The following is a 27,743-nucleotide window of genomic DNA, read 5'->3' on the forward strand; positions in this document are numbered from 1 at the left end:
CATCTCATCCAACGTTGAGATCAATTTAATAGAGACACATGTTGAACAACTGTTGCCTTCGCAGCCTCCCTGGTGAGCGGTCCAACTGTAAGGTGTATGGTGTCAATCCTGTCAGACTAAGGAAAGAGATATCAGCATTATTATTGTATTATTGTTTTGTACAAAGCAAGAGATTTAATAATATTGTTTATCTTTTTGATAACATTTAATTGGGAAAAATTAATTTTCTTAATTTGAAAAACATAAATTTTTGCTTGTCATTGAATTTGTTTTTCAACTCTTTTTCTCTTTTCCTCTTCCTCATTAGAGTGACAAAGTCTTCACATCTCTAGTCTACTTAGAATCCCCTGAGACAGTCATCACCACATTCGTGGTTCACAATCACTAATACAACACTTAGTTGTCCCGCAACACATAGGCTTTCACTCCACACAGATCTGTGTCAGTCTCTCTTCTCCCCAGGCTGGTTGAAGTTGAATGGGCACTCGAGGTCAGACTCGGAGACACGGCGTTACAAAATTTAACTCAGAACATGAAACTCTCAAACGGAAAAGAAAAAGAAACTACAGTAAAAGAACATACAGGTAAGTAAAGTTTGACGAGACTAGGTGGTGTTTCTTCTCATCGTGGCTAAGTAGCAGCAGGCGTGCAGGCCGAAGCACGCTGGAACTACGCTCAAAGTCATGACTAAAAGCACCAGCTTAAAAGCAAACTAAAACCTTAAAGTAAACTAAAAGCAGGAATGACTAATAGCAGAAGCAAAGATAAAAGCTAAAAAAGCAAGAATCTAATGGTGTCCTGATTATTTAAACATGCCTGTTGGCCACACCTCAAATGTTGTCTTGACCAATTAGATATCGTCTTTGCTCGGGGTATCATAAATCATGTGTTATCTTATCAAGCATGTGTTCCGAATTTTCGGTGCTTTCATGTTTTGGTGCTTTCATGATGCTGGGTGTCCTCTAGGGGTAATCCTTGATATTGAGTATTGAAATCATAAACAGCTGGTGGTTTGGTTCCCTTTTCTGAGGCCATCTTTTGTTTACCATAGGCTTTGTGGGCCAAATCCTTCAGCTGTTGTGTAGTCATTGTGCAAGGGCAGGCCATGACACCTAGGTGGTGGCTTACTCCAGGGTGGAGGTTTCTCAGGAGGAGGTTTTTGAAGTTTAAGTCCTCCTCCATGTTGGGTTCATTGCGTGCACCAAAATACGCTCGTCTGAGTCTGTTGTAAAAGGCTTGGGGTGTCTCATGCCGGCCTTGTTTGGTTTCTAGGGTGGCCATCAGTCCTTGGTCTGCCTCTGGGTCTGCAAATTCTTTAAATAGGGCTTTCTCGGAGGAGGTGGAAGTCTGACTTGGTGTGTATAGGCTGTCTATACAAAAAACTTCGCATCTCAGGACTGGATGTTGTTTGAAGCAAATAGAGTCTGTCTCTGTCTGTCACGTTGGATCTCATTTCCAAATGGAAGTCCATATCTTGCAGGTAGGCCTGGACATCTTGACTTCCTGCCAAATTTGGGTTGAATTTGTTGATGTTCCTGGCCAGTTTGTCAAGGTCTTTGGCTTTTTCCAGTAGCTGCTCTGCATACTGTAACTTGTTGACCAAATCATCTTGGGCAGCCTTAGCTTGTTCTAATTCTCGGCTGGTGGTTGTCAATGTTTCTTGAAGCCTTTCAATTTCCTCTTTGGCGCCTGGCTCCACCTCATCGGACCCTTCCTGTTGGTCCCGTGCTTTCAGTTCTAACTGGTTGATGCGTTGTTTTGCATGAGTCAGCTCCTCTTGGAGTGAGGCTATCAGTGTTTGACTCAGTGAGCCAGTGATCTTTGCAATCTCTTTGTGGTTGTAGCTGCGGTATGGATCCTCTGTCATGATGTCAGAGATGTTGGCATCCAGTTGTTCTTGCGTGTGCTGTCGTAGGTTGTCGGAAGCTTTGGGTATGTGGCTGCATGTCACAGCATTTAACTAGTTCTCTAAGTCTGCCCAGTGGGTGATGGGATTATCAGTGTGAGACATGTTGGCACACGGTAGGGAAACCTGGAAAAGAGACTGGCACAGATCTGTGAAAGTGTGTGTGAGCTAAGTATGTGATGGGTAGTTGAGTGTAGTTTGCTGGAACTGTGGGCCTTTGTTGACGTGTACTGCTACTCGTAGTCTCTGTGGGAGAAAATAGTGCATAATGCTTGGAGGATACAGCTAAGAAGAGGGAGAGTGAGCAAAGACCAGACAAAGTAAGGTGATACTCAAATATAGCAGATAGCAATCAGAGCTGTGAAACAATTGTCTGATTGCTATCTGCTATATTTGAGTTTTTTAAAGAACTACAAATAAAATAATAGTAATTTTCTCAAGGAAGGGAAGAATTTTTTTGTAAATAATTCAATAGAGATATTTCAATGAAGATCAAATTGAAAGGTACCTGGAATCTCTTAATTCCGTGTATTATTGTTTGCTATAACTTAACTTAACTTAAGTTAAGTTAACTTAACTATAACTTAAAGAAAGAAAGTGTTAATGACAATAATCTTGCTCCTTCTTATAGGATCGAAACCATACACCTGTTATGTGCTCTTTTTTTTTTTTTTTTTTGGAATGTGTCAAGTGAGCGTAATAGTTTATTGTTCATCCTATCAATTTAATTGGCTTAGACCATATAGGATGCCAAAATCTGAGATGGTAGCATGTGGTTGCAAGGAGGGTGAATTCATACAACTGTTGAAAACTTCAGAATCTTTGCGAACAGTTTCTTTTGAAAACTTCCTGTAATTACTGATTGATTCTCACAGGTTCAGTTCCAGAAATATCATTGGTAGAAGAGAGAAGAGCAGAAAAGACAAGGAAGGAGTTAAATGCAAGTGAGGGAAGGGATACTGACTCAATTAGCATGTGGATCTAGTTGACCAATAGTTATGCTATGGTTATTTGCTAATCCACTAAGCCTTGCTGTGATTAAAGGCTGCTTTTATTTGATGCACACCTAAATAAAACAATGTCAAAAGGGAGTTGTTTCCACTTTATCATTAAACCCGCAGAGTGTTTTATCTATAAATTTATGTCAATAAATATATACATACATTACTGCTACCACTGAAGATAGGAGAAGGGAAAATGGAGCGGAAGGGAAAACAATACTGGCAATAAGAGATTTTGAAAACAAAATTAATTAAAAATGAAAGAAAAGGAAAATAAAATAAAAATAAAATTAATGTAAAATTAAAAGTAAATAAATATATTTTTTTTTGTCTCTTATTTAAAACAAATGAACGATGAAGTTCTCGTTATTTATTTAAAAGAAATGAGACTGACAGTGTAATCCAAGCATTAATAGTAATTAACATGCAAAGGAACAGCCCATGACGTTTTAGAATGACAGAGAAAACAAATGAAATGGGAAATAAACCATAAAACAGAGTAAATAAATAAAGTAAAATAAAAGAATAAAAATAAATGAGAAAAAATGTAATATTATAAAAGGGAAGAAAATTAGAATTACTGATCTAATTGGTAATTGGTTTACTTAACTTCGAAGGTCAGGATTTCCTATTACACAATTGAAGAGCTATTGCCAAAGTAATGCTTAGGTTATTGGTGATTACGATTAGAATTAACTCTAGTTAATTGTAGATTTGTCACAAATGAAAGTCAATATTTATTTATTTCAACACTGCTTCAGCGAGCCACACCTATGCTTGCACTAACCTATGAGGCTAATGGCTTTAGTATAGACTTTCGTGAACACCTGAGTTGTTTACAACAGTGCATGCATGCGCACTTGAGGGTCAACCGAAAAATCTTTTCAGACTTATGTGTAACGGCTGTTACTATGGTGACGTACTATGTATTGCTGTGGCAATACAGTTCAAGACGCACGTGGGTAAAGTTCAAAAACATTAAATGAAATGGCGGCGCATTTCAGTATTCAGTACACAAACAATGGGCGCTTATTATTTACGATATAGCGCTCAATAAATCTCAGCTCTTTGTGAGTGATACAAAATATTTAGTGCACTGCAGATGTACTACGGTTAAAACAATAATGTTATTGCGATCTTTCAGATCGGAATTCTTCGTGTCAGTTTTTGTGGAAATGCAACACAGCATGCAGGATTTACTGCATCAATTTACTTGATCAAGATTAACAAAGTATTCATTCAAATCAGACTTGGAAACGTAGTGTTTCATGAGTAACTGTATCTCAACTTCACCAAGTGAGTCAATACAAACAGGTACATTAGTTAGCTACTCTAATGTCAACCTAGGGAGACAGCTTAGTTGATTTAACAATTGAACACGCAATAATTAATCAATCTAGATATAACAAGGCCTTTTAGGAAGAAATTGAGGAACAGGAACTGTCCTGGTGCGCTGTAAGGCAAATTTCTTTCGTCTCAACAGGCAATCTTAAATTTGTTTACTGCCGTTTCAGCTATAACAACAAAACACTTATACAAACTAAACGTGAGTTTAGATTTCCATTTATTCACACAACGCCCTCTTATGCGCTCCTAACGTTACACATCAACAATAAAATACTTGTTTTCCTGTGTCTCTAATCTATCTTTCCGGACCAATATATTAGATACAATCACAAATGGCTTGTTTACAAATGAGTTTAAACTGCCCAAAATTTTTCCCCACCATAGAATGTACGATTAATAAGAGAATTAAGATCAATATTACCCAAAGGGGATTGAATTACAGTGAATAAGAACCGAATTAGTATGCAGATTATTCAGAATTAATATCGAACACTTTATCAACTATTCGTCCACCGATAATAATGGTACGGTAATAATATAATGAAATTATGATAACTGATTATGAGCAAGGTAACAGAATCTACAGTTTAAGGCAGTAACTTTTAGTGATGTGTCGTTCATTCACGCAATTCACTGACTCATATTTCTCGTTCAGTGAAAATTCCTCCACAACAGCGCGGCGCTATAAACAGCGCATGCGCAGCTCAGTGAACCAGGTAACAACCATTTCATCCTGTCAAAGAATTACTCAACCTCAAGCTAATAGCCTTCGAGTATGAGATGTGACAGAGTATGTGATTTGTTGAATGTAGTGAACGAATACGCCCTTCAATGAACGAGTTTCATATGAGTCTGAACTAGATGTAGAGATCTTATCATTCGTGAACGAAATGACTGAACTGGTAACCATGTCGTTCGTGCACGAGTTGAATGATTTAGTACATCTCGTTCGTGAATGAAATGACTGAACTGATACACATGTCGTTCGTGAATGAAATGAACTGGTACATAGCTTATCTTGTTTGTAAACGAAATGAATGAGAGTAAACCGGGTTAGTCTGCCATTTAGCATGTCAATCTCGGAAAATGCGCAGTAACAGGTACTGTGCACATACGCTTGTTTTGATATTTAGCAACTCCACGTTTAATCCCCGATTTATGAATGTGAATATATAATATACAAACTTTCTGACCAAACAATTAAAATGCTAATTAGGCAAGAAAACCTTGTGCTTTGTTCATCTGAACAACTTAATTAGACTTTATATATTGAATGCGATTATAAACACATTTTAATGTGGTTTGATGACCACGCCCCTTATTTGATCATAGTAGGACTTGTTCTTTGCACTTGATGATAGGCTGGATTGTTTGCAATCTTGTATGCTTCCAACATCCTTTTTGACCATTTATCCACATATTCTTTGTGTTGCACTGATTCGGTGTTTCCCAATAATCCAAACAAGAGATCCACGGGAAGACAGGGGGGCTGCCGATACAGCAGGTAATGAGGTGAGTATCCGGTGGCCTCTTGGCGAGTACAATTTTACGCGTGTATCATTTGTGGCAAATGATCTTTTCATCTTTCTTTTTCTCTGTCTGTTAGAGTCCGTAAGATTTGCAGCCGTGTATGGTTGAACCGCTCAGCGGGATTACATTGTGGGTGTTATGGGAATGTTTGTGAGTGTCCAACCCCTGACAGGCGTCGGAGGGTGCAGAAAAGTTTGTTCTCAAACTCACGTCCTTGATCATGGCGGAGATGATTTGGGTAACCCAGAATAGGTATGTAGTCGTTTTATATCCGTTCAGCCACAATTTGTCCCGATTTATTTCTGGTTGGGTAAGCCTTAGCAAATCTGGTAAAATGGTCTATTACTAACAGAATATACTCATAGCCTCCTTTGCTTTTCTCCAGATGTAAGTAGTCTATGCAAACTAGATCGAGAGGGGAAGCAGAAGTCAGGCCACCCATTGGCGTGCGTACATGTGTGGTGGGTTTTTTTGTTTTGTTTTATGCAACTGCATTTTCTTGTGACATACTCCTATGCATCTCTTCATCTGTGGCCAATAGAAACATTCTCTGGCAAGATGGAGCACACATTCTGTGCCAACGTGTCCCATGTTGTCATGGAGATGTACTAGGGCAACTGACCGGTATTAGTGGGTAGCTTAGTGTGAGCCCACTCACTGACCTTCTGACCTCATCAGTAAGAACATTATTTGACTCTTTCAAAGTCATTTTTCCCCTATTCCAGGGTCCTCTCTTTGGGCTTTTGCCAGCTCTTTGTGGCTTATTTCAGGCAAGAGTGAATGAGGCTGTGGTATCACATCAGCAGAGGAGGTGTAAAGTGCAGTTATACATTCTACATCTTTCTGTGGGCTGCTCTACTCCTTTCCCAAGTCGCATGCACCACATCCTGAGACAGCTCCTCCATGCATTTTGCAACATAGTTGTCAATATTGAGTGGGATGTGTGAGAGCATGTTCCGCGTCTATATAGTTTTTTCCAGGTCTGTATTTAATATTGAAGAGGAACTATGACAATTCTCCAACCCAGCGATGTCCAACTGCATTGAGTTTTGCAGTGCTAATGATGTAAGTCAGCCAATTGTTATCAGTGTAGATGGTGAAATGTGGAACATAGTCTCTAAATTTCTCACACACTGCCCACTTCAGAGCAAGGAACTAGAGTTTTCCACTGTGGAGTCGGTAGTTCCTTTCAGCAGGTGTCAGAGTTCTTGATCCTTATCCGATGACTTGCATTTTTCCACACTGTCACTGATAGAGGATTGCACCGATGCATCCGTGTGTAGGACGAATGGTTCCTCGAAGTTGGGGTATTCAAGGACTGAGTGGTTGGTCAACATACTGACAAGCCTTTCCAAGGTGCTTTGGTGATCAGCCTTCCATATGATGGGTGTTTTGGATTGGAGTTGTGGACCCTTGGACTTGCAGTGACGTGGAAGGGGTTGGAAGAAATTTTTACCCACTATACAACCACCTCATGAATTGAAGATATGCTACTCCAACCAATAGTGTGATCTACAGAGTGGCATTGAATGATGCATTCATTCAGTTAGCAGTTACTATTAAAGCAAGCAGGAAACACACAGCATTCTTCTAACCAGCAGTGCTTCAACTTACCGGCTGTCACTTCAGAGTTCTTTGGTGAGTATCTGCTCCCGCACAGTGATATCAAGCTCTAATACTAATTTTTTGAGTCAGCACTGCTCTTTGTGTAGCGTCAATTCCTGGTGTATACCAATAATTAAACCGGTGCACTGCTTTATCCAGCCCAGGCACGCGCAACAGATTGCGGATTCGTTAACGGGCGGTTTGCCGCAACACCTCCCACTCGACCTTTCAGAGTCCACTTGGAAGAACGCACAGCTTAGCAACCATGCCATTTTATAGCCTTTACTCAATCCTCATTTGCTCTTTGATGGGGAGAAGAACAACAAGGCGTCTAACATCTCTATGCAGCATAGTACCTTGACAGACCCTCTTCCTTTCACAGGATGCAGATTCTTTGACCATTGAATTCTGGACAGGAACACAGTAGTTTGGCAACTACACTTTTGGTGTGTGGTGGCAGAGTTCAAATCTTCAAGGAAGACTTCAAAACAAAAGAAGAGTTGCCCAAAAAGTCATTGATCGATGCATCTTCTGCAAAAAAAAACAAAAACAAAGGCCAGAGTATGTCAACAAGTTATGGGTAAACTACCTGAAGAGAGAACAAGACCTGCTGCACCATTTGAGTTCACTGCCATTGATCTGTTCAGACCCTACCAAGTAAAGGACGATGTCAAGAGAAGAGCATCAATGTAAGTTTGGGGAGTTGTCCTTTGCTGTATGGCAAGTAGAGCTATTCATGTGGAGCTAGCCAATTCTCTTTCTACAGAGAGCTTCCTATTGGCATACCAGAGGGTTACGGCAGCTAGAGGTCATCCCTGAAAGGTCTGGTCAGACCCAGGAACCAATTTCATTGGGGCAAAACCTGTATTGAAGGATTTGTATGCTTTTCTGGAAAGTCAAGATAATGCAACTTTAGAGGAGTATGCAGTTAAAAATGGAACACAGTTTGCCTGGAAAGTGCATCCAGCCGATTCACCTCCCCGAAATGGAGCTGCGGAAGCTGCAGTGAGTTCTCAACAACACATCAACTATCAACCAATCTTGTAAATGAGTGTTCTATTGATGCAAGTGTTGTTGAGAACTCACTGCAGCTTCCGCAGCTCCATTTCGGGGAGGTGAATCGGCTGGATGCACTTTCCAGGCAAACTGTGTTCTATTTTTAACTGCATACTCCTCTAAAGTTGCATTATCTTGACTTTCCAGAAAAGCATACAAATCCTTCAATACAGGTTTTGCCCCAATGAAATTGGTTCCTGGGTCTGACCAGACCTTTCAGGGATGACCTCTAGCTGCCGTAACCCTCTGGTATGCCAATAGGAAGCTCTCTGTAGAAAGAGAATTGGCTAGCTCCACATGAATAGCTCTACTTGCCATACAGCAAAGGACAACTCCCCAAACTTACATTGATGCTCTTCTCTTGACATCGTCCTTTACTTGGTAGGGTCTGAACAGATCAATGGCAGTGAACTCAAATGGTGCAGCAGGTCTTGTTCTCTCTTCAGGTAGTTTACCCATAACTTGTTGACATACTCTGGCCTTTGTTTTTGTTTTTTTTTTGCAGAAGATGCATCGATCAATGACTTTTTGGACAACTCTTCTTTTGTTTTGAAGTCTTCCTTGAAGATTTGAACTCTGCCACCACACACCAAAAGTGTAGTTGCCACATCCCTGTAAAGACCAGTCGATCTATTGTGGTGTTTGAGAAGATCACATCTATTTGCACTGCTAAGCAGAGGTCTCTGAATGTGTCTTCTGTAACGGATATGCAGATCATCGATTCATGTGTTTAATTCAGATTTTCCAAATGAAACTCTTTTTGCACCAAGTGCCTGGCCTGGCGCCAGCCTGGCTGGACTTAAATTATTTACGATGCCCATGCGAGCTTCAAAGAAGAAATGAAAACCCCCAACCACATTCCAACACTGGAGACAAAGGAAACCTTTCGTATAAGTTCCTTACTTTCATTTTATTATTAATATGTATTTTAATTATGTTTATGGATTGCATAAAATGGTTAATCCTTGTTATGTGAAGAGTATAAGTTGCAAGCTCATACTTTAGGAAATGTCTCTCCTCACTTTAACCTTCTCAAAGAGAGCCATGTTTCTGCAACCCCCACTTTTGCAGGTTGTAAAAGTTTACGACCACACAGGACAGGAGAGAAGCCAAATCACTGGCTTCTTTTGAACAATGCATTCTATGGAATGTATTCATTAACTTTCTGTTTTTATGTTTTATAAATGTATTACGTATTCCCTTTTGGTACATTTAGATGTTTCCCAACATCTGCAGTGTTATCATGTGTTAAGCAAATCTTTAAATGTGTAATTCTACATTTGGAATGTAACTTCATGTTTTGATCATATATATATTATGTTTAGTCTTGTTCTAATCGTCATGCTCTGACAGACCCATTTATCTAGAACAAAGTAAGGAAATGTATGTAATCTGAAGTACAAACTTGCTAGAAATATCCCTGATGGAATCGGACAGGCCCTAGATCATCGGGGGGGTTGTCTCCACAGAGACAAAGGAACTTTTCCCCTCCGCTTCAGATCGTGGACTTTCATTGGCTGTTTATGCGGAAAAGGGGCTTGAACTATTTCAAGCTATAAGAATTGACCAAACAAGGTCCACCTCCGCTCTTCTTCCTCTTCTTCTCATTCTCCGTTCTTGGACACGCTGCTCTCCAACGTTGCTTCCGCGCGGCCATAGGCCGCGCTCATAGCGCAAACCCCCTCAGCACAGGGGCTGAGAGAAAAAGCCATTTTAATGGCTCCTTTGGAAGCTTTCGTTTTCGTTCTTTTCTTTTATTTTCTTTACTAAGTTTATTCAACTATTCGCCTCTCCACGCAAGGAAGACGAATTCTGGAACGATGTTTGTTGAACCTTTCAAATACCGCGCGAGGACAGAACAAAGGACCACGTGCTCCACGCTCACGCCAAGAGCCAGCGCAGCGTGCACGCGCGGCACATGGCCTCCGTTTCATGGCACATGGCTGTTTCAACGGGAACAGCGCGCAAAGCTCACAAGCTCGACGCCGATCTCACGCCACGCTCACATTGGACACTTTTGCAAGTATCACTTTCTCTATGGAGATTTAAATGCTGCTTTAAAGTGTTGTTATGATCTGATTTGTTGTTGGCTTCCAAAAGTTACTGACTATGATTTTCATACCTGAGCTCCTTATGTGATCTCATTCTATTTTCTCTCTCTCTCTCTCTCTCTCTCTCTCTCTCTTTTATTTGGATTCGTTATGTATTGTATAAAGCTTACTGTCTGTATTGTCGTACGCATATTTACTCTGTGTGATTTGTAGTTTGATGTATTACTAGTTTAATTATTAAAAACCCATATACTGACGATTGGCTTGGACTCCACCCCACTCACATTACGAGTCACTGAGATGTCTGATCTATAGCTACAAGCTCTAAATTTAGAAACTAAATTTATCATAAGGATAGGATAATATTGTCATGGCCAGAGAATACTTTTCCTTGAATTATAAGGCGTGATAACTTTATTGAAAATTGATAGGTCTACAGTGGTTTGCTGGACATACCACGGTTTGATTTGCAGTAATTTACAGTAAGAGATATCACAATAATTGATATGAAGAATGTAATATTGACATATTAATGAGTAAGTTACAGTGCCCTGTGATTATTTATTGTTATAGGCAATTGAGCTATTTTTCATAATCAATCAAATTTAATGTAACTGTCATCTGAGATATAAATTAATCATATTCCCGATTAATTATTCAAATTCCCTATATATCATTTGAGTTAATTATTCTGTAAGACTCATTGTTGTTACACTTCTCTTTCTTTGAGAGTGATGATACCAGCTGATGATACCGCCTTCCACTTTAGATTGTCCATTGTCTTGACTTGAAGAAACTTCTTTGGAGCTCTCCAGACCAATGCCACTGTCTTGATCAGCCATGTTAGATTGCTGAATCTTTTCACATCAATTAACTCTTGAACTACTGTTCCACCAGATGGTCTACTTGGCTCCGTCTGGATTAAACTCTGATTTTTTTCTGGCTCTTGTTTCTTCAACTGAGCTCTGGTAAGTGCTTTCTTTGTGACGTTTAATCTGGCTGCAGCAGCAACATCTTTAGCAGATTTAATTGGCTACTCCTTCACTGGTAAACTGAGGAACTTTGGACCTGACTGCCACTCAGAGTCTTCATCCAAATCCTTTGGGCCAGCTCCTCTCGTGATGATATCTGCAATATTAATTTGACCTGGAACCCACCACCAATCCTGGACGTTGGTGCTGCTTTGAATCTCCCCAATTCGATTCGCAATGAAGGTTTGGTAACGATAACTTTCACGCTGCACTGCCCCTAAGACAGTCTGACTATCAACAAGATGATACCACTTCTCAGCTGGAACCCTGCAATGTCTTTGGAAATAATTTTTTTATTGGGCAGCAAAGACAGCTCCGCACACCTCTGCCTTTACGGCATCACCTTATGGTCGAGGGGGGTTAGTTTGGCCTTAGATTCAACAAGCCTCACAGTTATACCTTGACCGTAGCTCCAACGCAGATACAACACTGCTCCATATGCCTGTTCCCTGCCATCAGAGAAAGTGACACCAATAGGTTCAGTGGCAGCATCAATTGCATCCTCCCGGTGACCCTCCGACAAAGCTGCATCCCAGTTATCCTTAGTTGGGCCGTAGATAACTTTGGCCACTTGAAAGGCTCTTCACACCAGAACTGCATCTTTTTGTTTGGCTGGAGTCACCAGACCTAGCGGATCATACAGCCCTGAAACTTGACGCAGTAATTCTCTTCTTGTGAGTGGATTTGGCGCTTGTGATCTCACCTGCCCCTTTAATAAATCTTGGCCAAGTCTCATTTTCCTGCTTTTCTTTGAGAAATTCACAGCGATCATGATGTGAATATTGTCATCTTGTATTGTGTATCCAAGTCCAAGGGCTTTATTGTCATATTCTGTAAGCTGATTTGGTAAGAACATGGTCTTTGGCTCAGTATTCTTGTCTCTGGATTCTTTCCTCCCACTTTGATTGGAGTGGACCCATGTCTTTATGTGGAATCAACCAGCTTTTAGGATCTGCTCAACATTCAGTGTGGTTACCTTCAGTTGATCCATGTTGTTGTGGGAAGTCAGGATGTCGTCAACATAAGCATCTTCTTGCTGCACACGTCGCTCTTCCTTAAAGTGACTGAATATGGGTAGATTTGCAGTCTCTCACATGGCCAGTTGAGCAATACAGCCTGGTGGTTTGTCTCCAATATTTACCCTTGTTATGGCATATTCTTCAATTTCATCTTCTCCAGAGTAACGCCAGTGGAATCTGTGCAGATGGACTTCTTGGTCTTCCAGCCAGATAGAGTTATACATTTTCCGTATGTCACCCAAGGCAGCAAAGGCTCCAGCTCAAAACCTCAACAGAACAGCATGAATGGGGTTGAGCACATCTGGACCTTTAAGGAGCAGGTCATTCAAGCTCAAACCTCTAAACTTTTGACTGCTTTTCCAGACTAGCCTTACTGGGGTTGTGACAGAGTGAGAATTTGGAGCAATTAGGTGGCTGATGTACCACACTGGCCCGGTCCAGCTTTTAATCACCTCATTTGACAACTTTACTGCTGCTTTGCGATGGACCATGTCATGCACTTGGGGTGCATAGGCTTTGCACAGCTTTCCATTCTGGTTCCTTTGCCAGCTGTTTTTCTGTCCCGAGGAATTTTCTTTGACAGCCCTTCTGTTATTTGGCAGGGAAGCTCCACATTTGGGCTCACAAGTGGCTCCGATACTGTCCCACTTCCACCATTTCAGGAAATCCCACTTCCACCATTTCAGGAAATCTCGCTTTATGGCTGTGGTGCTTGATTGAACAGCAGAATACACAGGAGACTGATGAGTAGCTGGACCTTTACAGGTGAACTCTTTGTACTTGACTGCCGCAGTCCTCATTGAACGTGCAAAATGAGTTTTTGACATATGTGCAGTTACAACAAGCTCTTCAAAAAGGTCAGGGTGAGTACCTCCAATAGTTATCCCCAGATGACCATTACAGAGGACAAGATCTCCAACTACACAAATCTTCTGGAGCACCAGCTTACCAATTCATGCAGTGGAATGTCAGAGAATATTCTTTGCAGCTTTTTGGCTGTCACATCCCGATGGATCTCTGCAATACTGTTATTGTCCATGAGTCCATAACACATTAACTGGTCTAGAGTACCTCTGGGGGTGGGAACTCTGATCTTCAGTAGTTACTGCTTTGTTTCAACTGATACCTTCATCCCGCCAACTCCATGGACCACCAAAGTGACATCTTCGCATCAAGGTTTAATTCCTTAGCAGCTTTGTGGGTGATGTAATTTGTATCAGAGGCCAGGTCAATCAATGTTCAAACTCTTTGTCCTGGATGCTGAATTGCAGAATGCATCTCGACACTGCTGAGCCAATTCAGGTAACCACTTGGAGAGGAATTCCTCCTGAGACTCTGTGCACTTTCCACCTCCCACTGAGCCAGACTTTGTTCTTCTCTGGGGATTACATTTGGTTTCAGCATATGAACACAGGTAAAAATGGTGCTCGGGATTTTGTTGGTCTTTGCATTCCACATTTCTGCATAGGTAAGTGGTTTTGCAGTATGCTCCACTATCTTGTATTTCCAGTCAAGACTATCGAGCAGCTGAAATTTCATCACCTATTTTGGTCTGGTTGGTTCGCCTTGCCTCTGCAGAGCTTCCCATTCTTTCCTCCAACGATGAAAATCTTGTTTGCTTCCAGCAAACTTGGGAAGGGAAGTAGGTTTCAACTTGATTGCTGGCCTTGTAGAACTGGGCTATTCCTGCTTCGCTCTCAAAATCCTGCTTGAATTTTGCTTGAATAAATTCAGATTTTTTGGAAACCAGCTTGTGGGGCCCAACGATTCAGTTTCTGATCACATTCTCTTGCAGTCTTCTCTAGGTCAGCCTTTTGTTGTGTACTTAATGCTGGCACATCCTCTGCATCCAACTCAGCCTCACCTTCCATAATGAAAGCAGCCTCCACATCCTCATTTGCCTCCATTACTTTTGTGGCTTGAAGTGAAAGGTTGTTGAGGCTTTCTCTGAGCTCTTCCTCCCCCATATCCATATGGGTTCTCGAAATGGAATTGATAAGCCGAGAGAAGAGTCTTTTTGCACTGGTTCTTTCAGCTTAAGCTGCTCCAATGGCTTTGTCTCCACCATACCCTCCAGTTGGAACAGCGGAATACTGATGCACACTTTGGGATTACATCACAGCAGTTTACCATTCTTCTTCCAGGCCTCCATGTGAAATCATCAATCCTGGTCCCGGTTTTTCACTGTCAAGTGTTTTCTTTAACTGTGTGCTTTCCCACACTTGAAAAGGATAGATCTCACTATTTGAAGAATGAAACTGGATTCTACTCAATGATTAGGCCTCTGTCGCCTCTCTCTGGCCGACCTCCGAACCTCTCTGTGTGTATCTTCTGCAGGCCAAGTCATCATAGAGGGATAACTCTTTCCTCCTGTACTTGTTCAGCACGTTCCTTTTGCTCATCCTCTCCAGGCTGAGGTAGGTAAGTGACATCAGATTGTTCACTCGTCTGTAATTCCTCACCACTAATTCCACTTCTCTATCTGTTGAGCTTTGTTTATCCTCTTTTTCAGGTGTGTTTTGTTTGTGCTCACTTTCAGGTAGGTTTGTCTCACCCGTGTGTGTAAAGTATCTTTCAGGTTTCCTACGTTCATCTGGTAAGTACAAGTTAGTTTTTTTTTCAGAATTTAGCAGTAAGAAATTACTTGTCATCCAGTTTTTTATATTGACTATGCATTTCATTAGTTTTTCAAATTGGAGTGTTTCACCGGGCCGTGGAGAAATATAGAGATATAGATATATATGTTATAATTAACTAGTTCTTTGGGGTCAAGTTGTGTTTTTTTGTTGAGAGGCTTAATAACAGTTTGAAGGTTTTGGGGACATATCCTAATGACAATGAGGAATTAATAATAGTCAGAAGAGGATTTATGACTTCTGGAAGCACCTCTTTTAGGAGCTTAGATGGTATAGGTTCTACAAGTCTACAAACATACAAGTTTTTGGTTTAGATGATTTAACAAGTTTATACAATTCTTCCTCTCCTATAATAGCGAATGAATGGAACTGTTCCTCAGGGGGTCTGATGTGATACTGTAGCAGACAGCTGGATGGTTACAATTTTATCTCTAATAGTATCGATTTTAGAAGTAAAGTAGTTCATAAAGTCATTTCTGCTGTGATGTTGGGAAATGTCAACACTTCTTGAGGCTTTATTTTTTGTTAATTTAGCCACTGCATGGAATAAATATCTGGTGTTATGTTTGTTTTCTTTTAAAAGATAGAGGAACTGTATTTAAAATGCATAAAGTCCATAGTTTGTTCTGAGATTTTGGATATGCTAAGGAATTTGGATACATCAGGAAGATAACTTACAAAGCAGTGTAAGGGAAACAGGTCAGTTTAGCTCAAAGGGAATCATTTAAGATTTTAAAGGGAATTTGAACAGAATCACTGTTTCACGGCTGCTCACTGAGGTGCCCTGTGATTCACTGAACGAGCCATTTAACATCAAATCTGCGCTTGATATTAATATCCAAAGTATAGTGAAAACACTATCAATTAGCAATGTAACAAGATCGACAGTTTAAGACATTGTAAGCACAAAACACAAAATACTTCTCTTTTCAGTAGTACTTGCGTCTCCTGTGTAAAGTTGTCGTCAAAAGGGGGGTTCCCGATGTCACTGATTGGCTGGAAGTTCAGTAGTCGTTGAAGTGACGTCTTGGAGCAAGAATATGATACATTTAATTTATTCATTTCATTTCATATTTTATTTCATTCTTTAAAAAAAAAGAAATGTAAAGGAGCAGAAAGAAGATAAACTTATAATATCTACCCCTTATCAACATAAGTTAAATTACACGCTTACACTCGTCTACTTTGCAGCACATATACATAGTCATAAATCAAATATCACATTTTCCTGCTAAATAGAAGCATAATATTTCTTTATTAGTAATGCTTTTACACTCTTCTTAAAAACAAAAAACGATATTGAAGTTTTAATTTCGCTATTCAGATTGTTCCACAGACTGACACCTTGTATTGAGACACATCTTTCCTTTAATTTTGTTCTGAACTCAGGTTTCTGAAAGACTTCAGTTCCTCTTAAATTGAATCTACTAACCCTCTTGATGAATCTATTTTGCAATTTGTCAGGTAATGTTTTCAAATGAGCTTTGTACATTATTTTTAAAAGGCTATATTCGAATAAGTCATTGAATTTTAAGATTTTTAACTGTATAAATATTGGATTTGTGTGGGCCCTATTTTCACTTCCATTTACAAACTGGTTCTATATAATTTGAAAACTGGTTCTATATAAGTCTTGTTTGCACTTCCCCATGCTTCAATGCAATAGGCCAGATATGGAACAATCAATGAATTATATAACAAAATTAAGGCACATTTATTAACAGATACTTTTACCTTATGTAACATGGCTATACTTTGGGATACCCTAGATTTAACATGGTCAATATGGAATTTCCATGTGAACTGTTCATCAATCACAACACCTAAAAATGTAAATTCATGAGTCCTTTCAATCTGTACTCCTTGTACTAACAATGCTGCATCAAAATCCTTATTTATACAACTAAAAATCATAAATTTTGTCTTACTTATATTTAAAGATAAATCTATTGGCGTTAAACCATCTCATAATTTTCCCAAACTCATACTCTACGACTTGTAGTACGTCATTTATATTTTTTCCAGCATAAAATAAAGTAGTATCATCCGCAAACAAAATACATTTTAGTAACTTAGAAACATTTGCTATATCATTCACATAAAGAAGAAAAAGTACTGGACCTAGTACCGATCCCTGGGGTACATCACAAGTTATTGGACAATTTTTTGATTTTGTGTTATTAATTTCAACAAACTGCTCTCTTTCTTTTAAATAGCTTTTGACCCACTGATGAGCTATGCCTCTTATACCATATTTATATAATTTACTCAATAATATTTCATGGTCTAAGGCAGGGGTGCCCAACCCTGCTCCTGGCGATCGACTGTCCTGCAAAGTTTGGCTCCAACCCTAATCAAACACACCTGCCTTTAATTTTTAAGTGAGCCTGAAGACCTTAATTAGTTGCTGCAGGTGTGTTTGATTAGGATTGGAGCTAAACTTTGCAGGAGAGTCGATCGCCAGGAGCAGGGTTGGGCACCCCTGGTCTAAGGTATCGAACGCTTTTTGCAAGTCCACGAAGACACTTACAGTAACATGTTTCTTATCCATAGCATTGGTTATTTTTTCTACCAGTTCCAAAATGGCTGTTGCAGTTGAATGATTTGAGCGAAATCCATATTGACTATTATTTAACAATTCATTTTTATCCAAATTTTTTTTTTTATCTAAACACAAATAATTTTTCTAAAATTTTAGATAACTGTGGTAACAGGGATATGGGTCTATAATTCGAAACATCATTTTTATTTCCTTTTTTGAAAATTGGAACCACTTTGGCTATTTTCATACGTTCTGGAAATTTCCCTGTAGTGAATGACAAATTACAAATATAAGTAAAAGGTTCAACAATAACGTCTATAATTTGCTTTATCAGTGACATATTCATATCTGTATAATCATTTGACTTTTTATTTGCAAATTCATACACAATTTTCAAAATTTCACTCGCTTGTACCCTCTCAAGGAAAATACTGTTTACACTACGTGGAATAATACTACCATCAATATTTTCATCTGGGATGTATTGTACTAAATTGGAGCCAATGTTTGCAAAATAATTATTGAATTCGTTTGCAATTTCTTCTGTCGCATATTTATCTGAGTTGTTCTTGGTTATAAAATCAGGAGTAATAATTTTGGCCCTGCCTTTATGCAAGACTGTATTTATTACACCCCATGTGTTTTTGATACTGCCTTTACTTTTGTCTATCAGATTGGTGTAATAATCCTTTTTTTGTTTTCTTATAATTAATACAAGTTTGTTTTTATATTTTTTAATCTGCATTCTGTATCTTCTGTTCTTTTTTTAAGAAACATTCTATACAGATCTTTTTTTTACAAGCATTTTTCAACCCATTTGTCATCCAAGGGTTATCAAACATTTGACAAATAACTGATGGTCAGGACTGCTTCAAGCTAACAGATTCGAACACATACATACTAGACATGAATTTGTATCTAATAGTTATTAAAAGACATACACAATAAGTGATTATAACATGATAGTCAAATGTGTGGGTTACATATAAATGAATATGGAGTGAAGCGATGGATGATATTCATTTTTAAGTCTTTTTGAGTTAATTTTGTTCCATATATGTAGAAAAGACAGTTTCTGTGCCATTCTCTTGACCAAGATTTCTGTGGAGACCAGAGGTTAAAAGGCCCCCCCTTAGGAATTTCAGTCTGGTTCTGCTGGGGGGAGTCAATCCAAAGGATCTTGTGTAGTACTCTCATGGGTTTACATGTGATGTCAGGCGTTGCATCTCAATTACAATTCTCAATTACTACTTTTTCGACAATGAGTAGGTCCTGAAACATGTTGTCTAACTCGGATGTAAAATCACCAACTTTTCATTAAAGTCTGTATGGTGCCCTGTTGGCCTGTATACAGTAGCCAGTACAAACATAACAGGGGATTTATCATTAACATTTGTTTCTATGGGTAATGTTATATGAAGCACCATTACTTCAAAAGAGTTATACCTAAAGCCCGCCCTCTGAGAAATCCTGAAAACATTGTTATAAATTGAAGCAACACCTCCCCCTTTGACTTTTGGATGCGGCTCATGTTTATAACAGTAATCTTGGGGGGTGGACTCATTTAAAATAATGTAATCATCAGGTTTTAGCCAGGTTTCTGTCAAACAGAGCACATCTAGATTATGATCAGTGATAACATTATTTACAAAAAGTGTTTTCGTAGAAAGGGATCTGATATTCAATAAGCCAAGCTTTATCATTTGTTTATCCGTATTGCATCTGTTTTTTGTTTGTTGAACCTCAATTAAAATGTTACTCTTAACTTGTTTTGGACTTTTTTTGTATTTTTTAGTTTGAGGAACACACACAGTCTCTATAGTGTGATATCTAGGTGAAAGAGTCTCTATGTGCTGAGAATTAACTGACCTCTGTGACGTGAGGCAGCTAGCAGACTGTCAGTTTAGCCAGTTTGTCTGCTTCCTGACCTGGGCCTCAGTTAGTCAAGTACAAACTCTAAGACTATTTGCCATATTTCTAGAGAGAAGAGTGGTGCCACCCCAGGAGGGATGAAGACCATCTATTTTCAATAGGTCAGGTCTGCCCCAAAAGCTCGTCCAATTGTCTATGAAACCTATGTTTATCTTCGGGCACCACTTAGACATCCAGCCTTTGAGTGATGACAATCTGCTATGCATCTCGTCACCAAGGTAAGCAGGGAGGGGACCAGAGCATATTACAATGTCTGACATCGTGCTTGCAAGTTCACACACCTCTTTAATGTTATTTTTAGTGATCTCCAACTGGCAAAGTCGGACATCATTAGTGCCTGCATGAATAACAATCTTACTTTATTTACATTTAGCATTAGCCGGCACTTTTAAATTGACATCTTGGCTCTTTAAATTTGCCAAGATGTCAGTCGCTCTTTCTCCCGGTAAACATTTGACTATGGTGGCTGGTGTCTCTATATTCACGTCTCCTGAGAAACAGACAATACAAACATACACAGGCATCTTCGAGACACCCCACAGAGTGGAGGAGCAGGAGACCTCCTCCCCTTCTGGCCATTTGTTTAATTTGAAATCCCTTCACCCATGCTTCCTTCTACTCAGTCTGCTCAAAATGATTACATGAAAATGTCAATGCAAGTGAACTAACACTCATGTCTAGTATCATTGGAAATGTCTCAGTGCAACTGGTACAATGGTCTCACTCTCACAAAAGTAGATTAGAAGATAATACAGATCTGAAGAGTCAAGAGATATCTTGATTACTGTGATGGGAGCGCCCTTTCCTAGGGTTCTCCATGTAAATTACCCGCTATTCCCATTGAGTTGTAAAACCACCCAGGCTTGGGACCTGAGGTAATGCAAATTCCAATTGTTAGTTCCTGTCTCCATCTCGGGGGATGTTTGTCTTGGTCTGAGGTTTTTAAACGATTGCAGCAAGAGGATCGGGGCGCCTTCTGTAGCTGGAATGAGCCCATAGCATGAAGTGTGTCCACACACTTCATACTATGTATTTTTCTAAGAGTCAGGTATGCATCTTTTACTATTAGATTTATCTTTGAGAATTTGATGTCTTATATTGATTTGATATCTATGAATTGGCTATGTATAATTGGCATTATCCTTACCTGACTGATAATAAATTGTTACATTTGATTTACTCTGACTTAGTCTGAAAATATTTTCTCAAGTAGATTAAGTGAAGGCTATGTTTCCGCAAATCTGCGAACATGGTTAAGTGCATACTAAAACTCAGACTAGATGGAGCATAGGGCACATCAGGTGAGGTTTTAGATTTCTGGCTAAACCGCTTGACTTTAGTTAAGTTGTACTCAGTTGCATTAACTATGGGGGGCTAGTAAAAGTACTGGTCATAACCGCTGGTTATTGTCTCATCTTTAATTAAGTTGTACGTAGTTATATAACTGCCGGGGGCTAGACAGGTAGTGCTAGCAGAACCGCTGATTATTGTTGGAGCTTTAATTAAGTTGTACGAAGTTATATGACTGTCGGGGGGGCTAAACAGATAGTGCTAGCAGAACCGCTGATTATTGTTTTGAGCTTTAACTAAGTTGTACATGGGTAGCTGAGGGGGACTAAACGGACTAGTCATAACCTCTGACTACTGTTGAGACTGGTGAGTTTGTGATCGTGGGACACACATAGAAGAACAGCCATCGTGGGGCACCCTGAGCGACATAGATTCCTAATGACCGAGTTAAATAAAGAGTTAAATGAGAATAATCAAATGTCAGAAGAATAACAATTATATTTAGACACCAACAAAGAACCAATTTGCCTTTCAACCTATATTTGAGATCATACTAAAATGGAGTCAGATAAGATAAGAAAATAAAGTCAGATTAGATAATAAATGGAGTCAAATTTGAGTTTAACCTAAATTGAATAACTCTACGTGCTGAAAGACCAAACACGCAGGAAAACTTCATCCAGCAACGGATACCTTCCTTGGGCCGAGTGCCTGGACCTTACAAATTGGTGACCCCGACGTGATCTCCCTACTAATGCGAGTGACGTCTTTCCAGCGCTAATTTCAAATTGATTCTCTCTAAGGATATAAGGTTTGAGCTTCTTCCCTGTCTACAACTGCTGTGGTAAGTTCATTCCTTTTTCTTATTAGAAGTGTTGAGGGAAAGCTTTTGCATTTCACATACAGACACATTTTTAGAACGGGTCGACATACCCATTGTTAGACCGGAGACCGTAAAAATCCGGTGGGGGGAGAATTAACCAGGAAACATGGCTTTTCAGGGACAATACAGTGACAGTGTAGATCAGGAGATCATGGAAATTCAAGCCTTACAAATAAAAGACACACTTCTTAGTTTAAATGATAAAGGATTCAATCTTAAATGGAAAAACAATGAAATTGTAGCTTGGTTTTTGGCCGAGGGCAAAAAATTGGCATCTAAATCGAAATATAAGAATATCCCAACTGCTATTGTCTACCTGCTTCGTAAAAATGACCTCGAGACAATAGCTGAAAACAAACGAACAATAACAAGCATCAAAGAAATTGAAAAAGGGCGCTCTGAAGAATTGCAAAAACTAAGAGCACAGGTCGAGGGATTTACATTCGAAAGACAAGGTTGGGCAAGACAGAGTGAGATGATGTCAAGAAAACTCGAAGGGCTTCAAAAGAAACTCCAAACTGGCAATAATTATATATCAGCTCTTGAAGACTGCTGTAATAATGCAGGCTTCCCAGTGGCTGCAGTTAAGCAAGCGGCACTGCATGAAACCTTTGATTATGATAGAAACAGCGATAGTGACGATGATGATGTTGCCGCATTAGATTCTCAGAGAAACCGAGATCCCGTTCAGAGACACGGAGAACAAAATCAGCGAAGTCCGATTAAAACCAGAGCAAAATCCAGTGAAAAACCCTCCAAATCAGTTAAAACGAAACTGACGAAAGTATCTTTGAACGATTAAAACAGGCATTGCTAGATATAAGGGGTCCAACAAGCGCAGATTGGAGCAGGATACTACAAATTAAGCAGGAAAGCAATGAACCGTTTGAAACATTCGCCGAACGTCTGTGGACGACATACAAAGAATATTCCGGTCTAGAAAATGCAAGCCATAATCACGAACCATTGTTACAACTCATAAAGAACGATGCTGGCACTCCAGTCCAAAATGCTTTGTTAAACAGAGCAGATTCAGCCAAAAACACATTCAGAGCGATTGTAGATTGGGGTTCAAGGATAGAAAACCCCAAAGCCCCAAACCATTGCATCTGCACAGTGGATGACAGAAGGGAATTATTCTAAAAGCAATGGGGCTGAAAAGCATGTCCACTTCTTGGAGGAGGTGACTTGCTTTGATGAATCTAGAACTTTTAGTTCAGAGGAAGCCTGTGCCACTGCTCAAGATAGTGTGCCGATTTCAGTTCTTAAGGAGATGCAGCACCATAATAGCGCAGAGTCGTGGACCAGTGCGCAAGGTGTAAAAAAAGCATTAGAGATTCATAAAAATCCTCAAACTTCAGGAGAACACAGCAAACAAACCTGTGGCAAAGATAGCAGGTTTTGTTCTTCCTGTCAGAAAATAGGCCATACAGAGGAAAAATGCTGGTCACTGGGAAGGGGTAGACCTCCACCTTATTTTCAGAAACGTAGGATATCACTTTCTAAAGGAAAAGATCAGGGGTTGACATGTAACAAGTCTACCTCTGGTAACACTCTTGGTGAGTTGACTGCATTGTTAATGCAAGGCCTTCAGCTACTGACTTCACTTACTAGTGGGTTAGCAGTTTAATAGCAATGAGTTTAATATGGAAACATCCAAATTTCAATAATCCTGCTTGCATTTTCAAATGTATAATTGCGCTGAACATTGTGAGCATAGAAAACACATTATAGTTGTTTGTGCTACTAAATGTACACATAGCTTAGTTTAGTTTATTCTTTAAAAAACACATGACTGCTTTACTGTAAGTGTGGGAAACACCTAGGTTTAAGGTTGTAGATGCTACATGCACTCAAGACCGTGTGTCTTGTGTAAAATTGGAATAACTTTAATACTGGAATTGCATCGCAATTTCAAGTTGCATGTGTGTCTGTGTTGAATTTGTTTGTCTCCTGAGTGGTACAACTCTGCTATTTTCTGTATAGCTGCAGCTAAACCATGTAGAGGAGCATAGAATAGCCATGTGGCCACAGTGTGATTTCATAAATGTCTTCATGAAAATGCTCTCCTCACATGTGAGAACTTAAACCTTGTGGCAGATTGATTTGCTTCACAGTGCCAAAAGGGAGGAAGTGTGATTTCATTTCAATAGTGTGGCACAAGCGATAGCAAACCAATTCATCCTTCACTGAGGAGCACCAACTAAAAAATTGATCTGATCAGAGAGAATGGCTAACATTATTTGGAAATGGAAACTGAATTTGCAACTAATCTTGTAATAATAATTAAAACATTTTATGGAAGTATTTTGAGCCAGATCTCACCTCACACTCGCTCTTAGAGGCTATTACCTGTTACAGCAACAGGACCAAATTTACATAACAATTGTCCTTTCCATTGTTTGGAGACACAAAGCCACAGTCGTATGCAGCCACAAAACTCCATTTGATCTTTTAATCCTTTAAATTGACTTGAAAAATAATGAGAGGGGGGTGTAAAATACAAGAAGTTTTTATGTGCCACAGAGATCTGCATGTGTGAACAACACCATAAAACAACAATTGTCAAACAGACAACACCAAAACAGGTGAACACATTTCTGCCCACAGATCTGACTGTAATGAGAGCAACAGCAACTAAAGCCATGGACATTGGTCCATTGGAATGCATGATGACATGGGTGATAAAAACACCAATTAATCTAGAAAATGTCCCCAGTAGAACTGGGGTCTCTAATGCTCATGACACAGCAGACTGTGAGGGCTCTCCTGCAAGAGCAGCATCAGGTGTTACACACTCAGACTGCACTGAAACAGGAGCAGTAATTCAGATCTGACCAACCGAACTCCGTTTCATGTGACATCTGGATTAAAACTGCAGTACATAAGGATGAATGTAGTTAAAATAATTCCACATGCCTGAACATGAAACTGATGAAAAGTTCAAAATTAACTGTGGGTATCTGTTTCTGTCTCAGGTTGACCACTGCAATTCTTTGGAGGACAGATACCAGGAGGGTGTCTTGTCCCCTCTGCACCAAGCCAGGACAACAGAATTGTTACATAACCAGAAATGCGGGAGATGAATGTGAAGACACTTGAAGGGGCCATTCACACCTCACAGGAGAACATCACCACACAAATATCTACATGGCCTCCCGGATTACAACCGGAACTAAATTTTTGCAACACAGATTGCTATAGATTAGACTCCATTCATCTCCCAGACATGACCATAGAACACACATTTCACCCATTGCATCACCTCATCTAGACTATCCAGTCTGTACACTACAATCAGAAGACAACGATGGCTTAGATCACAATCGTGGTACTCCACTAAAGATCTATTGTCCATCATCACACTGACAGAACCACATAGCCTCACACACACAGGACAATATAATTAATTACATTCCCAAAAGATATAAAATATCTACTATCTGCAACTGTCTAAAAAACGAATGGAACAACACTGTAACTCATTTGTACGACAAGTCACAGATCGATGGTGCAAATTTTTTAACACAGAGGCAGACAAGCCTTTACAATTTAACATTTTGAATCTTTCAAATTGTCATTAGGGTGGTTGACAAGCCAGAGGGCCCCTGGTTTCCCAACACATCACTAATGACTATAAACATTATTAAAATTATAAAATATGAAGTGCCTGCACTACACACATATGAACACATACACACACACACACACACACACACACACACACACACACACACACACACACACACACACCTGTTACAAGGAATTTAGGATTTACATTGTAGAAAAATGTTTTAATCGTATTCTAAGTCACTTCTTAAAAACCTTCTAAAACATCTTCTAAAGTGACTTGCAATAGAAAATTCCTGAATTAACAGTGTGATTATTGTATATACCTTCATAATTGTGATTGAATGTTATTATTGTCATTATATGACTTGTTTATTGATTGCATACCTCTAAATTAATGCTCAAATTATACTGAACTCTTGCTGCATTTCCTTTGAGTCATTCATACCAAAATGTATGTTTACATAGGACCACTTTTATCATCAGATGCCACTTGCACTGGCTGACATGAATTCATCAGGTTTCTTTTTTGTTTTATTGCTCTTATGGTAACTTATGAGTTTTCTTTCTTACTCCATGGGTGATGACATTAAGCTGATCAGAATTCAGTCATTGAATGGCCACTAAGATGCTTTTCAGGTGTCCCACACAAATCAGTGTGTAAGCAAGGAGAACACCTTCACCTACTGAAGTCTGCTTAAAAAACTGTGCCGATGGAGGTGAGAGGATTTATGAAGATGGGTCAGACTACCGTCCTAGAGAAGGTGCCATAAGGAGCAGAGGTTTCTCCATAAAGGAATGACACGTAAAATGAACAAGTTGTAAAGGCTCAGATTGACCCACTGAACTGTGCTCACATGCTGAGCTTAACCACAGGTAGAAACCCTGGAGACATTCATCCACCTGCCAAACTCAAGCGACACACACATGCTGAGACTGAGTGTTCTGCAGATGAATACAGCCCTCAGAAGGTTTCTAAAGCTGCTTACATCACAAAGACAATTTTGAGATAACATCTCGAAGATAAACAATCATCTAACGGTTACCCCATTGGATTCATCTGAATGTGACCCATTGGGGGTCAAACGGAGGAACTGTAAGGACGAAAGAACCTGAGATACTTTGATCTCCTGAGAAACAGACAATACAAACATACACAGGCATCTTCGAGACACCCCACAGAGTGGAAGAGCAGGAGACCTCCTCCCCTTCTGGCCATTTGTTTAATTTTAAATCCCTTCACCCATGCTTCCTTCTACTCAGTCTGCTCAAAATGATTACATGAAAATGTCAATGCAAGTGAACTAACACTCATGTCTAGTATCTTTGGAAATGTCTCAGTGCAACTGGTACAATGGTCTCACTCTCACAAAAGTAGATTAGAAGATAATACAGATCTGAAGAGTCAAGAGATATCTTGATTACTGTGATGGGAGCGCCCTTTCCTAGGGTTCTCCATGTAAATTACCCGCTATTCCCATTGAGTTGTAAAACCACCCAGGCTTGGGACCTGAGGTAATGAAAATTCCAATTGTTAGTTCCTGTCTCCATCTCGGGGGATGTTTGTCTTGGTCTGAGGTTTTTAAACGATTGCAGCAAGAGGATCAGGGCGCCTTCTGTAGCTGGAATGAGCCCATAGCATGAAGTGTGTCCACTGTTGAGACTGGTGAGTTTGTGATCGTGGGACACACATAGAAGAACAGCCGTCGTGGGGCACCCTGAGCGACATAGATTCCTAATGAACGAGTTAAATAAAGTAAAGAGTTAAATGAGAATAATCAAATGTCAGAAGAATAACAATTATAATTAGACACCAACAAAGAACCAATTTGCCTTTCAACCTAAATTCGAGATCATACTAAAATGGAGTCAGATTAGATAAGAAAATGGAGTCAGATTAGATAATAAATGGAGTCAGATTTGAGTTTAACCTAAATTGAATAACTCTACGCGCTGAAAGACCAAACACGCAGGAAACCTTCATCCAGCACCGGATACCTTCCTTGGGCCGAGTGCCTGGACCTTACAACGTTCTGTACAATAGAATCGCCAATAACTAGAGCGCTTTCATCAGGCTACTCAGTGGGTGTATGACTGAGTGGGGAGAACCTGTTTAATGTTTTAATCGAAACAGAAGAGCGATGTTTTGACCCACGACTATGCTGCCTCACTGTCACCCAGTTGCCCTGCTGCAGGGGCTCTGTTGCTGGAACCGAACAATGTACAGAAATCCCTGAGCTAGATGCATCCAAAGCCCTTTCTAGAACCCTAACATTCTTACTGTCCTCAATTAAAGTTTGGATGCGTGTCTCTAATTCTGAAATCTCTGTCAGCCTAACTATTT

General features: G+C 39.7%; 1 protein-coding gene across 1 annotated transcript; it reads right to left on the reverse strand.

Moving 5' to 3' along the window:
* Positions 1 to 1,174: 1,174 nt before the first annotated feature.
* Positions 1,175 to 11,338, reverse strand: LOC113037733 (uncharacterized). Its single transcript, XM_026195076.1, has 2 exons — positions 11,238 to 11,338; positions 1,175 to 1,940 (listed from the first exon to the last, which is right to left on the reverse strand). The coding sequence occupies exons 1-2, from the start codon at positions 11,336 to 11,338 to the stop codon at positions 1,316 to 1,318; spliced, it is 726 nt and encodes a 241-aa protein (XP_026050861.1). The 3' UTR covers positions 1,175 to 1,315.
* Between the last annotated feature and the right edge of the window lie 16,405 nt (positions 11,339 to 27,743).

The sequence above is a fragment of the Carassius auratus genome, chromosome 20, assembly GCF_003368295.1.
Source record: "Carassius auratus strain Wakin chromosome 20, ASM336829v1, whole genome shotgun sequence".
NCBI classification, from domain to species: domain Eukaryota; kingdom Metazoa; phylum Chordata; class Actinopteri; order Cypriniformes; family Cyprinidae; genus Carassius; species Carassius auratus.

Excerpts from the sequence above, each read along its gene's own strand:
- LOC113037733 (XM_026195076.1), bottom strand. The coding sequence starts at position 11,338 with ATGGCTGATCAAGACAGTGGCATTGGTCTGGAGAGCTCCAAAGAAGTT. Across the intron at positions 1,941-11,237 it reads GAAGGCGGTATCATCAGCTG|CCACATACCCAAAGCTTCCG; the intron begins GTATCATCACTC and ends TGTGACATGCAG.